This window comes from Parasteatoda tepidariorum, chromosome 10 (assembly GCF_043381705.1).
Source record: "Parasteatoda tepidariorum isolate YZ-2023 chromosome 10, CAS_Ptep_4.0, whole genome shotgun sequence".
Taxonomy (NCBI): Eukaryota; Metazoa; Arthropoda; class Arachnida; order Araneae; family Theridiidae; genus Parasteatoda; species Parasteatoda tepidariorum.
The window spans coordinates 76925130-76943943 of NC_092213.1; the positions used below are offsets into that span (position 1 = coordinate 76925130).

The following is an 18814-nucleotide window of genomic DNA, read 5'->3' on the forward strand; positions in this document are numbered from 1 at the left end:
AAAAAAAAACATGTCAGCAAAAATTGTGCAAACATTTGAAAAACTAAGGACCTTTTATTGAAATAACAAATCGAAACTTCAAAACTTTTTATTTTGTTTGTTAATTCACCTTTTCTTTATTAAAATACAACAAAAATGAAATGGCAAAAAGTTCAACAAATTTCGAAAGCCTGAAAATAAGACTCTCCCTCTTTAATTAACGGTATTACTAAAATTTAATTTTTTGTCTGGGGTTGTGACAAATCTGTTTGTTTAAATTTCTTACAATTTTTAAAAATGGTACTCAATAGTTGGATGAAAGCTGTCAGAGTGCAGATGTTCGTGCAGAGAGTAATGTGCAACTGTACACCACTTTCTACAGCCACATCTGCTCCGTGTTAGACTTGCAGATTCTCTTGACTGCATTTTGAGGGAAGAAAATACTGACATGAATATAAGGCTACTTGTAGTACAAAAAAACACGACCATAGACACACATAATAGTATACAATAGCTTAATATTATTTCACGAGAATATTAATAAATATGTTTTGTTGTTATTCATAAGCATGTTATATTCATATTAACTCTCCAAAACATTTGCTTGATATCACTCAAGTCATTCTTTTTTTTTTTTATTGAAGTAACATTAACACGTTGAATGCCACGCTAATTTTTCATGGCTTGCCCGTCTGGCCAAACGGTAAATAACTACAAACTAAATTTGCAAATATTAGACAGATTTTGCTAGTTTTTTTAAAAGGTTTTGCGTGACATATCTGTCTCGTCTTGAAATTTGAGCAGATGCCGCTAGGAATATACTCAGCACCGGTCATCGGTCACCCCCATGGTATTCAAAGTGTTAGGTTATTCAATTTCATATTGAGAAGGGATTTAAAGTCTCTGCAATTCTCAGTTTATTGTCAGTTTATTAAATTTGATCGCGTTTATTTACGATTCGGTGAAATTGGGAATCTCATTCTGCAAAATGGGAATTCTTCCCCTCCCAAAAATATATGTTATCGGCACTGATCCCGGACTTAGCATGTGGATTGATTAATATATGAATTGAATTACATATGAAATTAACACGAGTAGATACTACTACTATATACTATTTGCATTGCATTAAGTTTAATTAATAGAGTAAATCAAAGCTATGCTTTGATCTTGAACGATAATTTCATTAAAATATTTAATTTTGCACTTTAAAACTGTACAATTTGAATTTATTGAAAAGCGTGTATCGCCATCAGTGGCGTAGTTTGGAGGGGGTTTATCTCGTTNATATATATATATCCAAACTCTCCCCAAAGCTACACCACTGATCACCATCTTCAACCATTACTTGTTCATTGCCAGATGAAAGTCTTCTCCATACTTTTCAGAAAAATTCAATTAACTGGTCATATTTTCCACCAGTTTATGCCTGCTCTCTGCTTCATCAGACCACCTCGTTTGTGGCCATTTTTAGGGGGTACATGAAGTCACGAAACAACTAATTAAAGACGTTGCAAGTCTTGCGGCTGCCAATATTTCGAAATAAATGGTAGAGAATGAATTCATATGGTATTTTATCTTTAATTACGGTGGATTTTATTTTTACTAGCTTTTAACCCTTTGCAGTCGTATTAAGTTACATGCTGGTAGGAATTAATTTTCGTTGAACGAACAGTAATACATAATATGCTAGATTATGATGTAAAAATAAAATTTATTAATTCTTTCTTAAACTTTAGATATGTGCAACTCAATAATATGCTTTAACTTTACGCAAAAATTATATTTTATAGCTCTCCATCGTGTGGTATCTTTCAAAGCAGTCTCTAATATAAAGTCTTAGTTTTCCTAGTCCTAGTGTTTTTATTTTATTGGGCACCTGGGCCGCGAAGTGACCCCTCTCCCATTCATCTGGAATTTTAACACTGGTTTTGTTGAGCATTGAGGTAAGCAGGCAGTGGAGTTGCTTTTATGAATGTTTCAAGCACTTTGCTTGAATAACTGAAAAGGAATCAAAAAATAAAATGAGCAGCTTTCTCTAAACTGTGTTTGTTTGATTTTGGAGTTGTTCAGAATTGTATCAGCATGAGGAAACGTTATAATCAGAAAGATTGATGAAATTATTTGTTTTGATAGTCATGATATGAGGCGTCGGAGGTGAAATGTGCAGCTATTGGTCTGTAGTTTTTATCTTTGATATAATTTTCAAATTTAAAGATTTCACTAAAATTTGCTGTTTTACATTCTATGGCTTTATCGAAAAAATCTGCGTTTAGCTTGTATATATGCTGTGAAAGCCTTAGTTTTCGAGAACATGTGTCGCAAAAAAAATTATTTTGGTGTCTTCCGCCTTTAATTTTTCTATCTGAAAACATACATAACAGTCTTTACTCTTTATATCTTCACAGTGCCGCAATGCATGTAATTTGCAATTAAGCTGTAGCTAACATCTCTGATGTGGTGGCTGAGAGCAGACATATGACTGGAACGGTAAAAAAGAGTTGGTGGCTGAGAGTAGACATATGACCACAAAATGTTAATATATTCATCAGACATATACTCCCTAAAATCTAAAGGTTTCGATAAAAAATAAAAAAAAATTCAGTAATCATGAACATGAACTGAAAATTTTTAAGCATATAGAATATATTAACGGTATTTTAGCGTTTAATATGTCCTCTAAATTATTTATATATGGTAGTGAACAAAATTGTTTTTATTCTATTTTTAAAATATGAAATAATAATTTTATGAACTAATACTAAGTTATTACCTAGTATTAGTTCAAACTATGACTATTCCCTGAAACTATGAAAATTCTGTAGTAGTTGGAGAGTATAAGAAACGAGTGAAGTAAGGATGGCTTAAGGTTGGTTTCTAGTTTGAGAATTTTGTGATTGGTTTCAAGTTTGTGGTTTCTAGTTTGAGAATTTTGTGATTGGATTGGTTGTAAGGAGACCAAACTTGTGTATCTACCAACTTATTTTAATAATATTACATTATATGTATGGTTATAAAATCTAGTCAGCAATTGTCTGGGTAAGGGCCATTTAGGCCTCAGATGCCCAGCTCTACAACAACGAACGAACGAAGTCTGCAATTGTCCCCCCTCGGGGTCTGATCAGGGGTAAGTACTTTAATTGTACTTTAATTTTACCTTTTTTCATGTAGTTTTTTATTACTTGTAATTTCGTTATTACCTAATAATGGCGAAGTGCCATTTTTTTTCCTCAAGAACGCCATTTTGCTCCCCAAACTAAATTTTTGTCATATATGTTTCTTAGTCTAATTTCGGGATGGAAAAGGGCCGTAAGACCTCAGACACTCAGTTCCACTACAACGAACGAAAGTTTGCAATTGTCTTATAGTAACATCACATTACCGACAACTATGCTGACCTTAGAGACTCAATACAAAATTGAGCTTAAACTCACGATGAAAGGGATAAGTGTTCAGATAAATCGTACCACCAAGACTAGGTCAGCAATTGAATCTTCAACTCTCTTTAATAACCGAATTCCAAATGTTTCAAAGGCCAGTAATCTTGGCCTAGTACTAAATTTAAATTTCACTTTGAATGACCAATGTATTGAAGATCTAAAGCTAATCAACAGTTGCAATAAATAAATTCAAGCTCTCTTAACATCAAAATTAGATTTTTAACTAAATCAGTTTATTAATGCAGAGATGCCAACTTGCCCCCGCTTTGTAAAACAATATTTTCTAGTGGTAACGAGATTTAAGCTTTTTTAGCGTATTATTTTTCGATTCAAGTAATTTTTTCACCATTCTATATCAAAAATTCAAAGTATCTATGAAATGAAAATTCATTCCAATTGTCTCGTGGTGACACTTTTTAAAGAATATGCATAGTTATCCTTATTTTACAAGTTTTTCCATTTTATTCGCTAGAAATTTTTTAAATTTTTTTGCACAAAGCGAAACTATTGGCCAATCTAATTAATGTTTCAATAATAAGAAAAAGTATTTGCATATGCATTGCCAGCATAGTACAATACTTCACAAACGCAAATAATTAAACTTGTCACTTTCTTAAATGAAGCTCTGAGAAAATTAACTAAAGCAAGATGGTTCCTACGAAACAAAGACCTCCATAAAGATTTTAGATAGAAAGATGCAACAAGCACGTTGTCAAGTTAAACCAGAAATTTTTGAAAAAAGCTCTAAAGGACAACATAGCAAACTTTAATCATTTTTTTCAATACCGGAACCTTGAGGATTACATTTTATTTTATAACTTTTACTGAACAGCTGACCCAATTTTTTGGTTTACGACTACTAATGTTCAACACCGCATTTTTGTAATTTTGAACCCAATCCAGAAGACAAGGGAACTCCTGGATCAAGTATTGGGCGAAATTTGCCGAGGACTTTTTGTTGGAACTAACCTGCATTTGCCTACAGAACTTGCAACCTATAGAAACTCTGTTTAAAAAATTCTATTGAGGAACTGATGTGAATAATTCCAATTAAGTATAAATTCGATTCATCACAACTCTTATGGATTATTTTAAATTAAACCACATAGAATTCTCTTTATACAGATGAAAGTAAATAATAAAAAATTATCATAAAATTCTTTGATAAAGTAGAAGAAAATGCCAAAAATATGACTTTGAGTTTCATTACTCACACATTTGACCAAGTAATATTCCTAAGAACAAATAATTAATTTCAACCATTCCTACTTCACTATGTAATCACTAAAAAATACTAAAAAAAAGGCTCTTATGCATATCAGATAGCTTATAATATAAACCACCAAAATTACAAACTCATTTTTATGTATTTCTGCTGAACAAAATATTTATAGAAACGATAAGATCGACGAGGTCAAACTTGCCAACGGTCAATGACAATAAAAGGGAATTTCCCCCTTTTTTTTAAAAAAACAGACAACATGTATCATTCATTTGAAGATAATTTCAAGTACTGAGGATGTTTAAAATGATAAACACATTTTTGCTGATCAAAAACATAAGCTTATCAAAATGAATGAATTCATTCTTTTAAGAACAATATTGTATTCAATTCTGTTTCTTATTTCATCATATTCATCTCAACGGGAAGAGATATTTTTCTTTCAAAAACAAGTTGTACTTTTTTAAAATAAAATAAACCTTTATTTTGTCTCTTACTTGGAAACAAGTTTTTCATCAAAAAATGAAAAAGAATAATAAAATAAATTAAAATGTATCGGAAGCTGTCTTTTTCAAGTAATAGTGTGTAGGGGGAGGATTTTCGATGGTGATAAAAATTTATTACACAAATAATCCAGCCAAATAAAAATAAAATTGTAAAACCAATAAAAATAAAAAAAATTTATATTTTGTCTCCTTCTAAGAAAAAAAATTTTAAAGGAAAAAAATACTTTATTTAATTGTTTTTTCTTTTCTTTTTAGTTTTATGTCTGTTTGTGTGCGAAATGATGAATATTACATTTGGAACGTTTTGAAAAAATTGCATCAAGCATAGAGCTTTAGTTTAAATTTGAGAACTCTAGTTAGTTGGAAGGTGGTCGAAAAATTTGAGTAATAATAAGCTACATTAGGTGATTTGAATTTACTTGTACTAATTTAAGAGTTAAAATATAATAGTGTTCCAGAACAGAGTTGTAGTTTAATCCCAAACACTGTAGCTGAGCGACAAGTGTTTGAAAGTTGGAATGATGACACTGGGAAACAATCTCTTTTTTTTCTGCTGCATTAGATTTTTGAACGAATCTTGGATAATTTCAAGTCACTGATTTCAAATTTTTGTATTCTCCACTGATACAAGATCCACTTTTTATGCAATTTAAATAATATCTTACTCATCTGAATTTTAAAATTCACTCGAGTTAAAATAGAAAACCCATTTCTCTGCAGGAAGAAGATTATATATTTCAGTTTATGATGTGATAAGTTAAGATCATTTTTTAGCTAAAGTGATATTTTCAAAGAATCAGCCATATATATATATGTTTGTATATATACATATAGGTCACTTGTAAACTTGTACATGAAAACGAAAAATAAACCAAACTACAGATACCATTTATATATTTCACTTTATGATGTGATACGATAAGGTCGTTTTTTTTCTTCCTTTTTTTAAAAAAATCTAAAGTGATATTTTGAAAGGAGCAGACACATTTATACATTTTTATACACATTTTTTTGCTGCATATAGGTTCCACATAAATTTGTATTTAAAGACAAAAAATAAACCAAACTAAAAATACCCTTTTGAAAAAATCTATAGAGAGTGAAACAGAACTGATTTCATATTTGAATCATCCATACCCAAATTTGGGTAAAATCAAGTACTTGTACAACAAAAATCTTGTTTTTCCACTGTGATGAATTTCCTTTGACGATAAATTCTATTTGAAGCGAACAGACAGCACTTCAATAGAATCATCACGTACAAAACTTGATATATTATAACCAAGTACAAAACTCTATATGAAATTTGAGCACTGAAAGTAGTTAAAAAGAGGGTGGAATTTCCACTTAATTCGGAAAACAGGGGTTACTAAAACTGGAGAAAGTAGTAATAAGGTATTTAAAAAGGTATTATAATTTTCATCTTTTCCAGCATTGCTCTATTAGCATTGCTCTATTGAAGACAAATGCGAAGATTGTTTTCGTTTTAGATAAAATAATTTGCAGTGTAAATCATGGAGGTAGTTTCGACTAATTATTAAATAGATTGAATAAATTAAATTGAAACGAGAGTCTACCACTTCTTGCTATTTTAATTCGTCCGTAGCATCTCTGCCTTGGAATCCGATGCTGGATGCTGGATATTGGGGTTATCTCGTCGTTTGGGGTAAAGCGCCACTAACCGATTCATCGAATCTGTTTTGTCGTATTCTAGCAGGTCCTAAATATCAATGAAGTTGTAGTATGTTGTAACAATAAATCAAGTCCCTAAAGAAGTAAATCTTGAATTTAGAAGTGAAAATCATCATTGGGATGGGGAGATAGATCCCCTTGAGTAGAGTTGTGTGATAAAGTTAATAGTATTTTGATAGTATGCAATCTGAGCATAAAAAGGCGGTAAATTCGAATTATCACGGATTATATCAATATCGAACAACTTATTGAAATCTGATGTGGTGCATGTTTTTGCGTCGCCATAAACTTTTGTGGTCAATTTAGCTATAAAGCAATTGATATCATCAATGTTTAAGTCTTTTCTGAGTAATCTATTGCTAATCGCCCTTGGGGCGCCAGTCATTGTGCGTAAAAATTTACCTTCAGTTGTAGATAGCTTCTCTTTTAGGTTGTTGCTTATAGTAGTGAGGTTTGGGAAAGCATACGTAAGAATTGGTCGAATCGCTTGTAAATAGATAGTTCTTTTATTTGATAGATCAAGCTTTGAATTCTTATGCAGTAGGACTTTGAGCGCAAAAAACGCTCCTCTGGCTCTTTTGATTGTGTTGTTTAAGTGAGTATTCCAGCTCAAATTATATGAGATCGTGACGCCAAGGTATTTAACGTGTTTCACTGGCTTGATCTCAGTAATAAAGAGATAGATATGGGGAGTATTTTGTTGTTTTTTCTTACTATTTATGATTAGGAATTGACCTTTGTCGGGGTGTAGTTTTGCGCGCCATTTGCTGCACCATGTTTTAACTACTTGGAATCTGATTAATTAAAATACCAGATTAAATAGAAACAGATAAATTAAAAACTGGTAGTAAGATTTTGATTTAACCACTTCCGAAACTAAAAACTTCGGTTCATAATTCTTAGCAATACGCTAGCAAGTGCGATCTTAGACCGTACTTTCTAAGTGAAGTGATTTAGTTCAGCTCTGTTTTGGTTTTAAGAACAATGGTTGCTAAACGTTCAAAAGCAATTAGCTAATACATTTTAAATGCATACCTGCCAACGTTTAATTTTTTCCAAGAATAATTTTCCCTAGTATTGGTAAAATAAAAATTTAATTACAAATACAAGCAGAAATATCTTTTTAACTTGGCACAGACTTGAAAAGTAATAACGCATAATTAACATGCACTTTCATATATATTAATCCATTTAAAACTAAATTTATAAATCCAAAGAGAGTTAAAGGGAGCATAAATCTTACTTTCAATTTAAATGTATAAATTTAATTATAAATAAAATGCTTAAAAGTTAGCAACTAAGCAAGGAGTTGGTAACATTTAATATGAAAAGGTTAAGAGGATTGATTTCTCCTTTATAAGTTACCAAATATGATAACTATCTACAACATCATTAATATGATGTCAACACTTGTCAATGCAGTATTACTTTCTGAAATAAATGGAAAGCAGCATTCTTTTGAAACTACTATTTTGTGTTTATTAGAAAGAAATGAGCCAGTAGTCTCACTGATCGTATGTCACCATTGGGTTAATTCTAACGGTAAGGAAACAAGTGTGTCTACCACTGTCATTTGATTATTTCTACGGAAAACCTTGAAAGGAAAGGTTGGTATGTACACATTAGTGCCTAGCATCCATTTTTTTTTTTAAAAATGGTTTTTTTTCTTCCAAAGAATAAATAGCATTAACATTTTAATGCCCAGTTAGAAAGAAAGGGAGATATATGAAAAACTCCCAAGTAAAAAAGTGTTACTACATATTTGACTTTTCAAACTTATATTTGCTACTGTTACATATCATCTTAAATTTAAAATGCACTCGTTTTTGCACTGAATTAAAATTATTCATGTTATTATTATATTGTGTTTGATAAAATTAATTCGATTCGCAAATAAAACCTAATAATAAAAAACTCGGTCGATAATTTTTTTAATTGATAAAATGAAAGCGTTCTTTTCAAAAGATACTAGGCAACATAATTAAAAGCTCTTTTAAACGTCCTTTAAATATATATTTTTATAGCGCGTTGAATTTATATTCTGGCCAATAAAATTAATCTAATAAACAGGATTGATTTTATTTCGTTAAAAATAATATATTTTAATAAAATATATATTAAAAAAAACGCACCGGGTGTTTGAATTACATATTATTAATTCTAATTTCATAAGTAACTTTTTTTTCCATCATGCTTGCTATGCTTTGAAAGTATTGACCAACGTAATGTATCCATAAACTTTTTGTTTAATAATAAATGATAAAGCAATAGATTATTGTGAAAAGTTGCTGAAATCTTACAAGCAAAAAACTGAATTTCTAAACAATCATTTCATTCATTCTTAATCAATTCCAATTTTTATTGCCTTGTATCTCTCTGGTTTATTTATTTTATAGATATTGCCAGCAATTTTTTCCCAACAGATAGGCAATCAAAGAAGGGGAAATGATAGTAAGAGACCATATAATTTGACCTCTACCCCTTAATGGTTCCTTACTTCACATGATCTATTGTAAATATGTTCTCTGAATGTAGATATTCGAAATTTAGATTGTCTCAGTGATTAAAAATGTTCCATATCTCCAGTGATGTTTAAGTAAGAGGACAGTTACCAAAGATTTTCATTTTTATCCCTTTCGAAGTTGAGATTTTGAAGATCGAAAATGATTCAACTGAATTTAGCTTTCTTTGTTTTCGGAACATTATTTTGTGTTACGTGTAAGTATTTCTTCAGTTTCCAACACTTCTAAAGATTTTTTTTATCCTATTGTCATTTTAAACACTATGCATCAATTTGAATTGTTTAAAAGATTCTAGATTTTCCCAGATGGTAAATTAATGACTAGTCACACGAAAGTAAAAACAAATAACAATAATTTGATAACAGAAACGTTTAATATATTTCACTGATTACTAAACATTAATGCTTTAATAACTCATAATATTTAAATTGGTAATGAAGTAAAACAGATAAGCAGAATTATTTTAATTTTGTTAGCACTTTAAAAGATTGTTGTTTTTTTTGTCATCTAATCATTCATTGCTGTTTATTTTAATATTTCTCTAATTGTAAATCGATTAATTTAGAATAACTCTATAGAAGTTCTGTGCTTTTGGTGACAAATTTTTCCAGTGAAAAATTCAAAACATATTTGGTTGTTGAAGCAAAAAGTTAATGATTGAAACAAGAATTTTCATTATGAAGTATATATAAACCAGATAAAATAACATACAGCGATCTCATCAATATGAGTATATTTAATGCAACTGCATTGTTTTTGATTCCATTTTATTTAGACACATCTATTCCACACGTAGTTTTTCTTCGAGTTGAAGATATTTCATCTAAAAGTATCTATCTTGTAGACTTACAAACTTATATGATTCATTTATTAAATTCTTTTCTTCTACTTTAAATTCTAAATTTTATCAGCGTTCGAACGAACCACCAATACAATTATTAATCTGGCGTAATTTTATTTCTTTACTAGCTGCCTCTGGTGATCAGCTGTAAATTTTAATTATGTACAATTTTAATTGTTTAGAGATTTAAAATCTTACAGTCAAAAATTAAGACTATGTGTAATTATAAATGTCATTTTGTTCAAGAGATAGTATGATTAATTTTTCGATCTCTTACGTGTTCATGTGGTTTGCATCCTATGCAGCGTTAATTTGTAATTAAAATGGACTTTTGATTGTTAATCAGTTTTATTTAACTTTTTAAACCTGGATCAAACTGAAAGGAGATGATTTTTGTTGTTAAAAAATTTCCTTTTCTTAATATTTATCCCCTGGATTACTGATACACACAACTGATTACAGCATAGCTGATCTAGGCCGCAAGCATGTAATTTTATTGATTAAAGAAAAATATAATATTATATATGAATATTATATTATATATAATTATAATAATATATATAAATATAATTTACGTTTAATGCATCTTGCCACTGTTGAAGTCCAACCATCAATTTTTCTCGATATTTCGCCGTCTTAATTTTTTTTAAACATTTTGTAACGTTGCTGTTTGCATGACAATGCAACGTTGTATGCGAGTAGTTCAACGTAGAGAGAGGTAAATATATCTCAAAATGATCAAAAAAATATTAGCAATGAAACAGAAAACATCACGCCAATCGATGAAGCCATTCAAAAGCTTTTAGAAAAAGTATAATATATAACAATAGGTTTTAAACAATGCAATTTCGTCCGATCCAAAAGACGTTGGCAATCTCTAACCGGTCAGCAACTCTTCTGATTCGGTTAAATGACTTCGTTGAGACATCTCACTCATCGAAATAACGCGCTTACTGAATGTCGATCATTCTTTACCACTTTTTTTTCACCAAGTTGAAAGCAAAATCAAATTCGCTGGCGATAAAGTGCCGTCTTCGACGTCTAACTCAAAGTTTGCCGACTGCAAAGTCTGAAAATTACAAAAATTTGCATTTGTGGCTCTCTTCTTCCAATTCATACACAAAAAAATGTGCTTAATTTTTTTACAAGACTTACTATATCTTTTCATTGTTTTGAGCAGCGTATTACAGAACGCGAACTAAACAACTTTTCTAAAAGAGCTATAAGCTAGCAATCATTGATGTTACGTTTAAAATATTTCACAGAACTGTATTTTTGAAAAATTAATTCAAGTCAATGCCTTCCTATAAACCAATGAAAAAATTCTATTTTTTAGTTTCTCTGGATGAAAAATTGAAAACTGTCTTCGTAGTTCGTTTATAATTGTACTCATTTTGCTTGATGCTAAATGTCGTAAATTTTGTGCCTACGGTATTCCCTCCAACCGGTATAATGACACACACGCATAGACTTACACACGCACAAATTCTTTGTTTCATTAGATGTGTAGATAGCAGAGATAGCAACTTTCTCCGAATAGTGAATACATACATTCGAGTGGTATTCTTTTAACGTATGATTCTTGGTTTATTAAATTTGATTTTCAGGATTCTTATTCCCCACAACTTCTAAATAATTCTAAGCCTTACTCCACTTTGTTACAGTTAAACAGTGTGAGCCCTTCTAAAGAGTTGGCAAAAATAACCAAAAATATGCAAATTTTAGTTTGTTGTTCTTCACGTTTTTTAGAAAATATTTTATCGCCTTATTTTATCTATATATCTTTGTTAAAAATAAAAGATATAACATTGCTGATTAAAGTTATTCTAATTAAAGTCATTCTAATCAACGCTATAAACAGATCTGAAAGCAACATTTAAGACAAAATTTAAGAGCAAAAACGAGTGAGTATTCATTCTAGTTCCTCGGAAAGAAAAATAAATTCATGACAGTCAAAAAAATTTTATCAGTTTTGACAAGTATATACAGTTGTTTCTTACTTGAAAAAATGCGAGTATTGAGAAATAATTCATGATGTAAAAGCTTATTTAAAACACCTGCCAGAAAACCAGCTATTATTAAAGTTTATTACTAATTTTTCCCCTTTTTTCCGTCTTATTTTCATACTTGTTTATTATTCCAAGCACTAAATAAAATAACTGACTAAAAATAAAACAGAAGTTTTACTATACTTTAAATATATAAATGAGATTGCGTATGGGGGGGAAAGAGTTGGTAGTTTCATTTTGAACATTTTGAAGTCGCTTGTCATTCTGAAAGTTACGGTTTTTTACAGAACTAACACTGTAGACGAGTGCTTCTCGAAGGGTGCACAGTGGAACCCAAAGGTTCCACCAAAGTGTTACAGGGTTCTTTAGAGTTAGGATTTTTTTTCAATCATTAAGGGTTAGTGAAATTTCTAAGTATATTTATATCAACAAAAAATTCTTAATTTGTTTAATATTTTGGTTATTTTTGTGAAATTATTAAAGTAAAATTCCAATGGGAAAAAAACAGTGTATTTTTTAGAAAAATCCTACAATTTGTTTAATAATTACAAAAAGGGTATGCATTTATAAAAGTATGAATTAGTTTTTCTCATCGAACTTAAAGTAAACTAACCAAATTTAAGAACAGTTTTCAGAGAAACAGAAATAAGAAAAACAGTTTCTCTGAAAACTACTTTTTTTTCGAAAACTATAATTCAGCTTACTTCATTTATTTTCAGCTTATGCATGCACCATAAACAAATTCAGAATTAAAACTAGGAACCACTCCAATACTCATGAATTCAACTGCCTGACATGAAACCTTATTTTAAAATTTTTATTTCTTAACCAATTAAAAAACTTGAGTTAAACTAATTAGTAATTTTTTTATCGTTATTATGTATTCACAACTGCTAATAAACTTAATTTATTAGGCAGACGTCAAAAGAAAATAGATCATAAATGGTTCCTTTGCCGAAAAAAATTGGGAACCTCTGCTCTAAACCCAACCTTTTTAGTTGCGCGGATCACCAGATTTGAAAATAAAAATAAAAACTTTAGCGCCTAACTATTTAATATTCCAGTAAAAAATTTAATGACAAATAGACATCTATTTTATGGGTATGACGAATAAGAATAAATTTACGATATATTTAAATAATGTGCACATATATCAGTAATTGGCAAAAACATATTTCACAAGAATCAAAGGAAATATTTCTTTGTAAAGAAAATAACTTTATTGTATTCATTGTGTATTGTAGCCGTTACAGCTTCAATACTCATCTTAAAAAAAACTTGATGGGATTTTTAACACTATTTGTGTCTTCCTATATCAAGTTAATAACTGGATTGAAACTGTATTTCACAAGGACTAGTATTACATCATTACAGCATTAGTATAACAGTATTTATCTTGACTTAGACACTCGACCAAGCGTCCACGGCTATGTACCACGCTGGATATAACGATTCCTTAGACATTCGTGTTTTTCATTTTAACGTAAGATTTCTATCACATATAATGTTTAAGAATTATTTTTGAATCATTAGCAATTATAGATGATGATTCACTAAATGAAAAAGAAGTTGATATTTACAAGATCTAGTTATTTAATGAATAAAAATATTTTAAATCAATATATACAAGAACTGCATTTCATTGAAACTCAAATTAACTTCTCAGAATGCTTTTAAACATTTTTTCATTAAAAATTGTTTTCTGTACAATAAAAGTTGGATAAATTTTAGAAAAGTCAATTAAGTATATATAACTTACATTCAGTGAATAGTTTGAAAATAAAAATGTATGAAAAATAAAGCAGAGAAAGCAGGAAAAATTTGTATGGAAATATTAAATGAATACGGAATTATTGAAATATTAAATGAATATAGATATTTACAAGATATAGTTAAAGGAATGAAAGTATATTTAACATATTTGTATTCAATGTGTAAAAAAATAATTTCACTCAATAATTTAATTCAATATATAACATTTTATAAAAAAAATATATTTAACTTATTTTATTATAGGCGAATAATTAATTCAATGTATAACATTTCATTGAATATCGAGTTGACTACTCAAAATGCTTTTAAATGCATCAGCAAGTTCCTTCATAATTCTTTTTTAAGAAGAAAAAGATGTAATTTTATAAAAGTCAAAATATATGTAACCAACATTTAGAGAATTCTTTTCTTAAAAAAAACTGCATTGAAAATCAAAGCAGTCAACATTTACTTAAAAGATTTACCTCGTAGAATAAATCAATTTAAAATTCTTAATCTGTGCTTAGATCGTATCGCATAAATGCGTATTCTGTATGTAAGATGAATACTAAATAATGAACATAAGGTTAATACTAACGATAATTATACTACTTACAGTTTCTTCTTTTATTTTACAGCGTCTTATTATGACTTTCCGAATCGTCGTAAATCTTGTAGAGAAGAGAAAAGAATATCTGGAGAAGTGTCTAGTACTGCAGTACCTGATTACAGAGATATTCTTGAAGAATGCATAGATATACATGTACCACCAAATCAATTTATACGATTGAATATTTTAGAGCTTACATTTCAATTTACGGTAATATATTACACAATCAAATAAATTTAAGAGTAAAGCCTCTATCTTTGAAGACATTTTTGATATTTTAATTTATAATTGACTTACACTTATAATAGGGTCAATAGATTGTTGTAATTAATATGTATAGTAAATAACATAAACAGTTCAGCATTTAAAATGTTTAAGTTAGCTAATAGTTCTTTATAATTATAATTTGATACAACGAAAAATATTTTGACAATGAATAAAAAATTATTAAATATAACGTGCTATAAACTCCTTTTTTGATAAAAGAGAGCTAATATCTAACAAATAACACTGATGTTATCTTTATACACTGCTCAAAACAGTTAAAGGACATTGAATTGTGGGTTTTGGGCACACAAAAAAAGGGTTCTATTGAGCATTTGGGTAAAAAAGGAAGAAAAAAAACACAATTTGTGCAAATGAGAAAATCGAATAAAAAAAGGTTCTTCCTTAAAATAAAATCGCTTTTAGTAAAGGGTATGGTTTCCCATGACGGATAGAAAAGTTGAATATCTTTAAGGCATCGATTCAATGAGGTTATTCATGAGATTATTCAACTCCAGAAGAGCTCTTTCCAGTTCTTGGAGAGTTTGTGGGGTGGTAGGCTCCCTGCAATTTGTCTGCTTAGAATGTCCCAAACATGGTTGATCGGGTTCATGCCCGGAGAACACGCTTGCCAATCCATTCGTATGATTCCTTCCGCCAAGAGAAAATCATTCACCAAGTTAGTACGATGTGGCCTGCAATTGTCGCCCATTAACATGAAGTCATCGCCAATGGCTCAAGCGTAAGGGACTGCAATAGGTTTCAGGATCTTATCTCTAAATCGGCAACCGGTCAAAGCTCCATTTCAAATGATATGGAGATCGATGAGCCCATCCGGATATGGAGATCGATGAGGCCAGCATAGATCATTACTCCCCCACCGCTAAACCTTACCCTTTCGTGCACAACACAGGATTTTTTCTAGTGTCGCGTTCCCTACACATGAAAATACCTCTATTATCCGGATGAACAGAAAAACTAGACTTGTCAGAAAAAAGAATATTGCGCCATTTATTTCTCCAATTCACATGCTCTGTTGTCCACTCCGTGCGGCAGCGACGGTGCTTTTCCGTTAACGTGACGCACACCATTGGTCGATGAGCATACAGAACTACAGTGCAAAGGCGGTTTTGAACAGTTTGTGTGGAAACTGAAAAGCCAGTAGCCAAGTGAAGGTGAGAAAGAGTGGCATTCATATTTCGATGTCTCCTAGCCGTTAGAGTTAAATAACGGTCTGCATTGGGCATTGCTGCACCTCTAAGCCCATGTCTATATTTTTGACCTGCATTTTCAGGCTCTAAAAAACGTTTCCAGAACCTGAAAATCACACTTCGTTAAACAATGGCTTCTCCTGCTTCAACTCGTGTTTGGCCCTTCTCTCATTATCCAAACTTTCTCCAAGCTACTTATTCGGTTAAATGTCTTCGTAGAAACTTCGCACTCATCAAAACAGCACGCTTACTGCGTGTCGATCATTTTTTTCCACTTCGTCTTACATTAAGTTGAAAGCCAAATCAAATTCTGTACCGTTAAAGAATCGCCTTCGACGTGAAACTCAAAATTTACGTACTGCAAAGTTTAAAAATAAGAAACATTTGCATTTGTGACTCTTCGTCCATATAATGCAAATCCTCAGTTGTTGACGGGTCGTGGGCTAGAGTCCCCTTGCCGTCATGCTGACCATGAAAATTCTCATGGTCTTCCTCTCCATGTAAAGCAAATGTGGGTTAGTTCCATCAAAACAAATTTCTCCCAAAACTTGATTCAAAAGTTCTCTTGTCTTTTGTATTGGGTTCAATTTTACATGGCTACGGAGTTAAACATTAGTATTCGTAAACCCAAAATTTAGTCGACTGTTCAATGAAGGTTGTAAAAAAATATACAATATCTTTTAAATGTTTTGAGCAGTGTGTTTAAAAAGAATCTGTGGGGGGAGGCCTCTTTAGCCGAGTGATCTCGCCAAGCATCATCTGTATCGAGAAGGTAGTGAGTTCGAATCCTTTCATAAGTACCTTTGTCCTTTGCAGAATTGAACTATCTCTATTTTACTTGACAAAGGCTTCTAAGCCATACCTATGTAATTGAGCAGACAAACCTCAATGTATGTGTGAGAATGATCCGAAGCAGTTTTGAACCACTTCAGAGGGAATTCCACCTCCGCTTCGGTAGTCCAACGACCTGCATGCGAAGTCGAGCACTTTACGGTAGAACAGTTTAATAAGAACCAATATCACACACCCTCGGTTCCAACGCAGACTAATCCAAGTAGTCACCCACCCGCACGCTGGTCGCAGCCAGTGATGCTTGACTTCGATGATCTGCTGGAGACCGTGTCTTAATGATCAGTCTACTGAGGGGCAGTATATTCTTAGAAGCTACGGATAATCCTTAGTAGTTGAAGGGTATGTTTTGGTTAGACAGTAAAAATTCCTATTAAAATGATTTTTAAATAATTACTTTTAAGATCACGTGTTTTTTTCAAATTCATGTTAATACTCAATTTTTCATAACCATTTCTCTCTTTTAGGAGTGCACAAACAACAAGCTAGAAATCACTAGCAAAGAATCTACCGATAACTATATTTTCTGCGAGAAAGACAAAATTGGAAACCCTATTACTGCTGTAACTGACGTTCGTGTTTATTTTATTGGTAAACGAAAGATTGACTATCGCTCGCAATATCTTGATCCGAGCTTCAAACTGAAATTCACTATTAGTAAGTATAGTTTTTTCGCACCTAAATTATGCTTAAAAAAATATAAAATAAAGATAACAATTAGAAACAGCTTGAACGTTTTAAGGAATCGAAAATCACAATTTTGTTAAAAATAAATGAATGTTCAAAATTCTTTCATAATACAATATCAGGGAGTGAAATTTCCATCTGAGAGAATGAGTTTCATATTTTTTTTCCTTTTTTAAAAATTCTGCTAGTTATTTGTTAACTTTAGATCTAATTTAAATAGTCTATTGACTTTTTACTAGTTTTTTGCTCTGCTTTCACACACCTTAAAGTTCTTCCTAATACGTTTTAAAAGCGTATTAGGAACAAAAATTCCAAATTTTTCACGAAAGCAAATGTGTCGCAACCAAATTTCTTAGATATGCTAACATCTTTGAAACTGAAATTTCACGCCCTATGCTATAATATAATCTTAAAAAAAAAATTTTATAAATATAAAAAATAATACTCATTATTATTAATAACCATGCTTTTTTTAATCGGACAGCTTCTTCAAAATTCAAAACCGTTTTGGGTTCAATCCAAATTCCAGTTATAATGAGAAGAAGCCTCATAGTATCTCTAAATGCTTTTCTATATCTTTGTTTCATCAAAAAATCGAAATTTTATTCTTCTTTAGAAAATAAACGTAATTTACAAAATAAAGTTAGTCCATTAACGCCTGAATTTTAGATAAACTGTGATAGAAAAAAGCTCCCTTAGGAAAATTTACCATAGGTTTGCCATAAAAAAATGCCATAGGATATTCCTATGGGGTTTTGCCTATGGTAAAATTTTGCCATATGCGTATGGCAAAACCCCATAGAAATATCCTATGGCATTTTTTTATACGGCATATTTTTGCCATACATTTATGGCAAAATTTTGCTATACGTATATGGCAAAAGTGTATGGCAAAATTTTACCATAGGCAAAACCCCATAGGAATATCCTATGGCATTTTTTTTTATATGGCATATTTTTGCCATAAAACTAAGATGTGCCACATCTTATAAAGAAACATTTTTCCATAGGCCATGGTACACCTTTGCCATACAGCTATGGCAACATTTCTTGTAGATATTTTACCATACATCCAAAAATAATTACTTACAAGAATCTTTCGTAATGAATATTAAAAATGCAAAATTTAATAATTGTAAAATAAATATATATACAGAAAGCTTTTTTTTCCTTGCAGAATCCTTTCTGAATGCTGTTCTTATTCAAATAAATTTTGACTTTGTTAGTACT

At 30.6% G+C, this 18814-nt stretch overlaps 1 protein-coding gene across 1 annotated transcript; it reads left to right on the plus strand.

Moving 5' to 3' along the window:
• Positions 1-9289: 9289 nt before the first annotated feature.
• Positions 9290-18689, plus strand: LOC122272339 (uncharacterized). Its single transcript, XM_043055906.2, has 4 exons — positions 9290-9557; positions 14602-14783; positions 17365-17554; positions 18595-18689. Exons 1-4 carry the CDS (start codon positions 9503-9505, stop codon positions 18687-18689), a joined length of 522 nt encoding a protein of 173 aa, XP_042911840.2. The 5' UTR covers positions 9290-9502.
• Positions 18690-18814: the final 125 nt, after the last annotated feature.